General features: G+C 37.9%; 1 protein-coding gene across 1 annotated transcript; it reads right to left on the bottom strand.

Moving 5' to 3' along the window:
• Positions 1 to 2,144: 2,144 nt before the first annotated feature.
• LOC110110069 (60S ribosomal protein L23) lies at positions 2,145 to 9,931 on the bottom strand. The gene is made up of 3 exons (XM_020841372.2): positions 9,798 to 9,931; positions 9,370 to 9,654; positions 2,145 to 2,296 (listed from the first exon to the last, which is right to left on the bottom strand). The coding sequence occupies exons 1-3, from the start codon at positions 9,808 to 9,810 to the stop codon at positions 2,190 to 2,192; spliced, it is 405 nt and encodes a 134-aa protein (XP_020697031.1). The 5' UTR covers positions 9,811 to 9,931; the 3' UTR covers positions 2,145 to 2,189.
• Between the last annotated feature and the right edge of the window lie 300 nt (positions 9,932 to 10,231).

Genomic DNA, 10,231 nt, shown 5'->3' with positions numbered 1-10,231 from the left:
ACCTTGAGGATCTACTCTTTCTCTACGAATCTAGGTTGAGCGGAGGAAGATCTTCCACACTAGAAATGAAGTGACCACTAGGAAAGACGAGCCGAGGAACGTCGTTGTTGGGAAGTAGCCGGAGATGGAGGCGGCGCGGAGCGTCCAATGAGGGACCACGGGGTTCGTGGTCATTGAAGTTCAATGGTCCCGGCAAGGCAATACACAATACGGTTGACGTAGCGTTCAACGGTGACGTCGTATTCCCAATCCGGTTCGTAGAAAGGGGAGAGGAAAATGTCGATCTCCCCTTGCTCGTTTTATGCGAAACCGTGGTCGACTTCAGGATCGGCCATACACTGTAAGCATGGGGATGAGGGAGCACGAGAAGGAAGATCCAAGAGAGAAGAAGGGTGGAGAGGGGAAAAGGGTTGGGCCGTGGGCTAGAGGGGAGAAGGGTGAGGCTATTTTGTGGGAGGAATAAATATGAAGTTTAATTTCAGATTCTAAGAAGAATCCAAATTTAATTTCAAATTCATATTTTGAAATTTGAAATTAGAGTTTAGAAAGGAAATGCATTAATGAGGTATTAAGTGGCGATTAAGTGGTAATTGGAGAGAGAAAGAAAGGAGGAGGGGGGCCGGCCATATGGGGGAGGAGAGAGAGGGGTTTGGAATTAAGCATGTGGGGACCACAATGGGTTAATTAATTCTATTCAAATCTGAATTTTAATTTCAGAATTAATTGAATGTGAAATAACTCCCAAATTAGAATTAGAATTAGAATGAGAGGGAAAGTAGTTTGAATTTCAAATAGGTTGTAACTCCTTTAAATATCTTTCCTAAATAGACAAAGCCTAATTAGTAAAGCAAATTAAGAAAGGAGAATTCGAAATTTGAAAAGGAAGAGGGCCAAGAGGGGGTCGGCAGCAAGGAGGGTGGCCACGGGTGGGGCTTGGACCCGGCGGCTGGCGGCAGGGAGCTGGAAGGGCCGCCGGTGGCTGGACCGGCCAAGGGAGGCCACAGTAGAGCGGGTGGGTGGGAAATTTTGGGGAGAAGGGGAATTTTCGACTAAGTAGAGCAAGAAGGGATTGGTGTAGGAAAAAGAAATTTGTCAAACTACAAACCTTGAATACCACTTCCACAAGAACTCGCAAAGAGATCCACATTAATATCTCCTCAAGAACTCACAAAGAGATCTTGGGAAATCTCACAAACTCACAAAGAGATCTCAACGGAAAGAAATTTTCATTCAACAATAATCTCATACAATAGAAGAGGCCATAATATATAGTCCTAAAGAAAAACAAAATACAATGACGTGCATGCCCCTAGGGCTACTACTCAAGACAAATAAAAGCAAGGGTACAAACGGTAATATCAAATAATAAATAAAATCAAAATAAAACTAAGCATCAAAATAAAGACTGTGAATCGTAGCCATTGATCTGCGCCTCCTGCGCTGATATACTCGTCAAAAACATCCGTCGATGTCCTCATCAAGATGCATTCTAATTCCACCCAAAAGATCTTTAAAACAAGCACGTCAAATATCAATGTAATGTGAGAAAAGCTAGGATAAAAAAAGGAGGAAATGCGGGTCTTATGATGTCACCCTATAAATAAGAAAGTCTAAATACGCATGAGAGTCAATAATATAATGCAGAGATGTAATATTATCCTAGACTTATGTTGACTTGCCTCAACCTCAATTTTATGAATGCTTTCATCCAAATCATACTGCAAAATTTATATCAGATCTAAAAAGCTCCTCAGGCCTGGGAGAAATTATTCTATGCAGACACCGGATCATCCGGAAGCGAATCAGAACGCACCACTTCACCCAGTACATAACCGCGGTACAGAGCAAAAAAGTGACGTGACACATTCTGATTAGTCTCTAGCGGCATCCATAACCGCACAGAATAATTTTACCAGCCTTGCGGCATGCACCAAAAAAAGGAACTAAACTATGATGTACAATGAATGAGACTAAGGCCTCGTTTGGGACGGCTTTTTTACTGCTTCTTAAAGCAGCTTTCTAATACAAAAATTAAAAATTTGTACTAGAAAGCTACTTTAGAAAGCATTAACAAAACTGTCCAAAACAAAGCCTAAGACATAAAACAGCAGAAATTAGTTTCATTAAAGCAAATATCAACTACTAATAAGCTGGCACAAAGTCCAGGGACCAGTTTCTCAACAAGGTATTTAGGATTGCATGAGGCTCTGCTTACAATTAATATCCTTATAACATCTTAAAGAACCAGTTATACCTTTCATTTCTCCCTTGGGGTTCACAATGACTCCAGCATTGTCTGCAGATTTCAAAGAAATCAAATTAAGTAGAGAAGTGGTCGCCAAACGATCAGTTGCATAAACAGTATCTAAATAATAGTTTTGTATAATAAGATTGGTTATAGACACCTGAGATCTGACTATAAGATATATTGATAAGGTAAAGATCTGCAGATATCCTGATTATATTTAAAATTGCCGGGAAACCAAAATATGTTAAACTACATTATAATTTACCAGAAGACAAGAAGCAAGATGCCATGGCCATGCAGTCTGAACATTGCCAGTTAACTATGGGTGCTTCTTATTGAAAAAAATAATCAATAATGACAATCAGTGGCAATAGGCCACAATTAATGGCAATTATATTGAATTAAAACAATGCAAAACATCAAAATTTATACTTAAAATCATGATCATCATCACCAACAACAACAACAACAACATCAAGCCTTTATCCCACTACGGGGTCGGCTACATGAATCCTTTTTCTCCATTGTGTCCTATTAAAAGTCAAATTCTCGTTTAAATCTAATAAAGAAAGGTCATTCATAATATTTTCTAACCAAGTCTTTTTAGGTCTACCCCTACCTTTCTTAACATAAGTCAAATCTAATACCTCTACTCTCCTAACTGGGTCATCGGAAGGCCGCCGTTTTATGTGACCAAACCATCTAAGGCGACTCTCTCTAATCTTATCTTCTACTGGAGCTACTCCAACCTTTTCACGTATATGCTCATTTCGTATCCTATCTCTAAGGGTAAAGCTACTCATCCACCTAAGCATTCTCATTTCTGTCACACTTAACTTAGTATTATGCTTCTCTTTTAATGGCCAACATTCGGCGCCATAAAGCATTGCAGGCCTCACTACCATCTTATAGAATTTTCTCTTAAGTTTGAGGGGTACATTTCTATCACATAACAAGCCCGATGCATTCCTCCACTTCAACCATCCAACTTGAATTCTGCTGATAATATCCCCATCTATTTCACCATCACTCTGAACAATAGATCCAAGATATCTAAAACGTGTACTCTTATTAATGACTTGATCGCCCAAAGTCACAATCCCCTCACTAGGTCTATTACTACTAAAATTGCACTCCAAATATTTCGTTTTAGATCTACTCAAGCGAAATACTTTAGACTCTAAGGTTGACCTCCATAATTCAAGTTTACCTTCAACTCCCTCTCTAGTCTTATCAACAAGAAGAATATCATCAGCAAAAAGCATACACCAAGGTACATCCTCTTGCAAATGTCTAGTGAGAACATCCATGACTAAAGCAAAATGATCATCATCACCATAAATTTTAAAATAATTTCTTAAAAATACAAAATAATATTAAACTAAGAAAATAATTTCATTTCCCTAACATGATTAAAAATATTTTCCATTATCAGTAACAATAAAGAAAAGGTGGCCCTCTTCAAGGAAACCTGCATTTGAATTTTCTTCATAATTGTAAAGGGAATTACAACCTTGGCAAAAATTTCAGAAATATTTGTTATTTTGTCCAAAAAATGACTCCCTAATTTGTTTTGTTTCACATCATATGCAGCATAGATGATTGAGACTAGAAAGACGGTCCAAAGTACAGACATCATTGCACACCAATAAACATGATTATGCAGAGAAGATGAAGACAGGGCACCGGATCAACATAATTTTGAGCATTCAACAACTTCAGCCTTACAAAAGATGCCTAACAAATTTTGATCGGAGCTAGGGGTGCAAACGAGTCGAGTCGAGCTCAAGTCACCCTTCGCTTGAGCTTGAGCTTGATTAATTAATTGAGTTCGAGCTCGAGCATTATTCAATTCAAGCTTATTTTATTATGAAAGAGAGAAAATAATTATGATTTTAAGTAATTATTATAATAAAATAGTAAAAAGAATGAGAAATTATAAGAACAATAATAAAGAATTACATAATACAAAAAATTGGGATATAGTTTTTAAATATTTTTAACAACATCGTATTTAAAATTCTAAATTCTAATATATTTTGTATATTTATATTAATATTTTTTAAACGAGCCGGCTCACAAGCTTACGAGTCGAGTCAGCTCTTTAGCTCATCGAGCTAGGCTCACGAGCCATTTATCGAGCCGAGCTCGAGCCAACTCACGAGTCGGCTTGACTCACTTACACCCTAATCGGAGCAACGGTATGTTTCATACACATGGTGGACATCTAAAAGCTATCTTTCAATATAATCCAAAAATAAGTTTACATCAGGACAATTCCAAAGAGTATTTGGGAAACTAAAAGCCCAAAATGAATAACAATTAACAACTTAGGCTTCTAGCATCTTTGCCACTGAGATAAGGAGACTTAGCAAACAAGTTCTCAGCAGTACACTGTGCTGGCAGTATAAGATCAAGGATGGAAGAAGTTTGACTCTGTGTAATTACTAAAATTTTGGTGCTTGCACAAGCTAAGCCTGGATAAGAAAAGTCATTTTAAGCACATTAAGTCAACGGTCATGCTCGTTTGTCAAAACTGAGGAAGAATAGTAGAGAAGAAGAGTTTGATGAGCTACAGCATAGTTAACTACCGGCCATAAAGAGCTTGAAGCATCAGATTTTCCAAGGAAACGGGATCAGAAGTGCAACAGTTTTATCATAGAATGCAACAGCATAAAAGGATCTGTGGAAGTGACACTAAAAACAGACTATAATTCGGGGAACTGTATTGCGCCTAGCAATAGTGGCGGTAGAGAACAATAAAGGTAAACAAACAGTGCAAGCATTTGCATGCAAAAATGGTTGGATAAAAATGAACAAAAATCAAACCAGACAACTCAGATCATTAATCAATTGCATGGAATGAAAGAAGCCACAAATGTCAAATAACTTCACTTGAAGTTACACAACAAACTTAGAATTCTATTATAAATAATTTACAAACAAAATTTTGGCAATTTGCATCTTTATAAATCCACAAATAAAAAGGACTTAGTTTACAATTATTCAATATTAACATGACAGTATCTATGAAATCATTTAAACACCAATATGCACAAGTGAATAAATTTTCAATATCAGGGTTGCTGAGCTCAGGAGTACCCTTGAAAAAAATAACCATGTATTTTATAAATAAAAAAATAGTTTAGTGCCTTGATCTTCATAAAATGACTAATGGATCACATTAGGATCTATTGTAAGTTAAGTAATAACTACTGATATTCAGTGTTAGGTATCCATTCATCTAGATTTCCAATTATGGCGCAAATACTTCAAAGGGCTTTGTCACCTCAAACACTTGGAAACCTAAAAAATATGATATCAAGTACAACTAAAAATTGCCACTTTGTTCAGCTTTCTTAAAAAATGTTCCATCAATTAATGGCCATCACTACCACGTGGCACCATCTCATTATCAACCAAAATAACTGTTAGACCAGTCCAGCCAGTCCATACAAAACCGGCTCACGGAGACAGAGGCGGAAGAGTTCTGCCTCTCCTATACGCGCAGACTGAAACGCCCAATCCAACGGAGCGGTTTAGGAAGGATTTTTGAGGGAGTTAGGAGGAAATTTGAATGTAGGGACTGTTTAGAGATTTCCTTTTGGATTGTATGCATTAAATAGTTTGTTTTTCTAGGGTTAGGGCATCTTGAATTTGGCTGTAATTTGAGATCTCTTAGGTTTCTAGGCTCTAGCGGCGTCTAGAGATTTGGGAGAGATAGATCCTCCTCTCGAATAGAGAATCAATTGTATCTTGGTATTTTTCGTTTCTATTTCATCAAATAAGACAAATTATCTACTGTTCTTCTGATTTTGTGTGGATTTTTGTGGAGAATTCTTGCTGTTTTCCAAATATTATTAGGAAACTCTTGAGATCTTCAAGTGTTCCCTATCAAATTGGTATCAGAACGGTTTCCAGGCTGTTTTTGGAGAATTCCTACAACAGATTTTTCTATTTCGGACGAGATTTTTGCTATTTATAGGGGGGAAATCCGAATTTTTGAGCCTAACAAAGAGCCGGGGATATATGGCAGGAAAAAAACTTGAAATAGTAGAAGGGGAGATAGATAGGAAGTACTTGAGTTCGCGAGTAACCCTAAGGGTAATACTTGAGTTCGCAAGCAAACCTAATAAGGATTGGCAAAAACAGCGAGAAAATGGGCTGATTTCAGAGAGAAATCAGCATAAACAGTCAAGGAATTTTAGTAGATTGTAGAAGAAACACAAAGGAAATACTTTGATTCAATCCAAGAACAAGAAAACAAACCGAGATACAATTTCTTCAATTCGAGAGGATGAAATACTCTCCAAATCTCTGCCTAGAGCCCACACCAAACAAACCCTAGATCTCAATCTCAAGATACTCTAACCCTAGCCTCCAAAAGACTAATTAAAGCCAAAGGAAGCTTACAAAATTCCTAAACAGTCCCTAATTCAAAATTTTCCTCCTAAACACAATTTCATTAGGTAGAGGGCCCCACTAGGGCTTCCTACCCCTCCTTTGGTTCCGCCCAAAGCTTGGGCTGGCGGCTATAGCAATGAACCGGTCCCTATTGGACCAGTTCAGCCGGCCCCTCTTGGGCCGACAGCGTAACAATGATCGGACAAATGAAATCTAAAATTTTAGATCTCCAAACTCAAGTTTCAAATTTAAAGAAAGATAATTCAGTCATCCATGATAAGATCGATTTGAATTTTTTCATTCTGGAGGAGATGTTGAAGAGAGTGCTCGAGTGAAAAAACCAGAAACATGTCGTCGGAGGTGAGGGAAGTCACTGACAGCCAGGGAAGTGGGGAAAACCCTAGGCCAATCAGGCAAAAAAAAGATCAGGAGGTTGGGATTTCGGAAGGAACAAAAAAAAAGACTCCCGTAGGGCTTATTCCTAGGGAGGCGTCGGGTAAAGGGTATGTGGAGAGGCATGAGGGGTTTGAATTTGAAAGAAGATGAGCTGAATTTGAAAGGGGAGGACTTGATTATGATCGAAGAGGTGTCAAATTTGAAAGGAATGGGGTTGAATATGATCGAAGGGGTGCTGAAATTGAAGGGAGAATGTGGGCTTGTGATGAAAAGTTTAGGTGCGGGTGGAGGAGGAATGATTGGCACAATTGGGGGGAACCACCCCCTTAAAGAATGGGAAATTTTGGAGGAAGTAGGGTTGACGGACGAGATCTGAGAGTGGGAAGACTGAAGATGCCTATTTTTTAAGGAGATGATGCACATAAGTGGATCAATAGGGTGAAAATGTACTTTACTGTCAATAGGTTGACGGAAGAGGAAAGACTGACGGCAGCTGGCCAATGTTTGGAAAGGAAGGTTAGTGGAGGGACATGCGAAGACCCATACGGAGTTGGAGGGAGTTCAATGATTGCCTTTAAGAATGATTCCAAGCCGGCAGGAGAGGAGACTTCTACGAGCAATTTTTCACCTTGATACCGGGAGAGGTTCGAGCACCTGGCTAGCCGATTGGACCGTCTTTCTAAGATTGTGTTAGAAGGGAACTTCATGAAGGGACTGAAACCAGAGATCCGGGCGACAGTTACGGCGATGAGATCACGTGACTTGGGAGAGGCTATGGAGCTAGCTCAATTGGTGGAGGATCAGAGGCACCTGGAGAAAGGAAACGAAGCCAATAGCTCAGGCGACATGTACAGGATGACCACCACCTTTTTGTCATCCAAGGAGCTAACATCGAGTACCCTTCGGGAGACCCGAAGGAGAAGATTGTTGGTGGAAAACTTGGGAACAACTTCAAGAAGCTCACAAAAATGAAATTACAAGAGAAAAGGGATAAGGGGCTCTGTTTCAGATGCATACGCCGAGGCACAGGTGTAAAGACCGAACTCTTCAGATTTTTAGGGAGTTATGGAGGAGATTTGAATGTAGGGACTATTTAGAGATTTCCTTTTGGATTGTATGCATTAAATAATTTGTTTTCCTAGGGTTAGGGCATCTTGAATTTGGCTAAAATTTGAGATCTCTTAAGTTTCTGGGCTCTAGCGGTGTCTAGTGATTTGGGAGAGATAGATCCTCCTCTCGAATAGAGGATCAATTGTATCTTGGTATTTTTTGTTTCTATTTCATCAATTAATAAAAATTATATACAATTTTCCTGGTTTTGTGCGGATTTTTGTGGACAATTCTTGTTGTTTTCCACATATTGCTAGGAAACTCTAGAGATCTTCAAGTGTTTACTATCAATAACCTAGTCTCCTTTCATCAATATAAAAAAATTATCATCATTAGCCTTATGCCAACTATTTGGGATCATCTATATGAATCAATCATTTTCCATTCAATCCTTTTTTATGATTATAGTTTGAGATATTAAGTCTAGTATTCACAAATCATTTTGAACAACTTTTATCCATATTTCCTTGAGGCTATCAATTATACTTTCTAATCATCTTATACTAATTTTATCAACTCACCTAAAGGATCCAATTTCTATTTTTCTTTATAAATGTGCAAGGCGTCTAAATCTATTTTCAATTACCTTAAATTGTTCCTCTAACATAATCACTCATTAACTTATTTGTCCAAGTTTTGTCACCACATCCATCTTAATATTCTCATTTTAACCACACTTGATTAGATATAAATGAATTCTTTGATGTACAATACTTTAATCCATGCAAAATGACCAATTTAATTGACATTATAAAATTTACCTTTTAGTCTATATGTCATCCTCCTATCTTATAATAACCTTCGGGTCTTCTCCATTTTAATCAATGCAGGTTAACTCTAAAAATAATATCACCATCTATATCTCCATTCATCTGTAAAATAAATCCAAAAAACTTAAACATCTAGCCTATCACACATGGATAATAAAGTTGTCTCCTTTCAAAACATGATTTCTAAATTCAAGCAACCAAATTAGCTTTTACTGTACTCTACTAGGCTTCGATAACACTAAAACTTGTTTAGACACTGTTAAAAACAGCTTAGAATCACATCAAAATCAATTTCTGGTTAAATCTAAAAAAAATTGGAGCTCCATTAACCAAAGCTGGAAATGAAATGAAATTTCTAATTCCAGTTGCGTTAATAGATATTTAAAATTTCAACAACTAATACAACATCATTATAAAAAAAATGAAAGATAGCGGGATCACCTTCAAAGTACATGTAAACGCCATCCTTTCGGCGCCAGGGCTTGCGCTGCCTTACGATAACAGCAGGCATGACCTTCTTCCTTAGATCGGGCTTCCCCTTCTTAACAGTGGCCATCACCATATCACCGACACAGGCAGATGGGAGTCGGTTGAGCCGACCCTTTATCCCCTTCACCGAAATGATGTAGAGGTTCTTTGCACCGGTGTTATCGGCGCAGTTCACCGTCGCCGCCACAGGAAGACCCAGTGACATTCGAAACTTGTTTCCCGCAGAGCCACCCCTCCCTGTATAGTGATATCACCACCAAAGTTGAGATTTTAATGAGAATACACCGCATTTTCCCCCTTTTTGCACTAGCAAAAGAAGAAAACGTGGATCTGGAAACGGAACCTTTACAATAATCTTATGAAGAAAGTAGCGAGCTTACCGCGCTTCGACATCTTCGAAGAGCTTGATCAACACTTCCCCAGCACGGTGGTTTCAGATAACCGCTCTTGATTTAATCGAGTGGGATTGCCGCCTAGGGTTTTTCGGAGGGTACATGTCATTTGACCATAATACCCTTTAGAGATTTTGAAGAGCGAAAAATGCAATAAATAAAATTTAGAATATATAAACTTTAATTTTTATAATAACAATTATGTAAATTTCTAAATAAAAATAATTAACTAGGTAGAATGGTAGTTCTTGCCATCTTCTATGGTTTAAATTTCATTATCCTCATTATAGGCCTCTGAAATATCTTTTTATGGGGTAATTAAGGGCGAAGTTTAATTTCACTAATTATAAAGAATAATTATATCATTGGTTAAAATATATAGCAATAACTAAATTGGGAATTATACTTGAAGCCATAAAATT

Source organism: Dendrobium catenatum, unplaced genomic scaffold (assembly GCF_001605985.2).
Source record: "Dendrobium catenatum unplaced genomic scaffold, ASM160598v2 fragScaff_scaffold_1220, whole genome shotgun sequence".
In the NCBI taxonomy this organism is placed as follows: Eukaryota; Viridiplantae; Streptophyta; class Magnoliopsida; order Asparagales; family Orchidaceae; genus Dendrobium; species Dendrobium catenatum.
The sequence above is the reverse complement of the archived record's forward strand: the minus strand, read 5'-3'. Positions and strand labels throughout refer to the sequence as shown.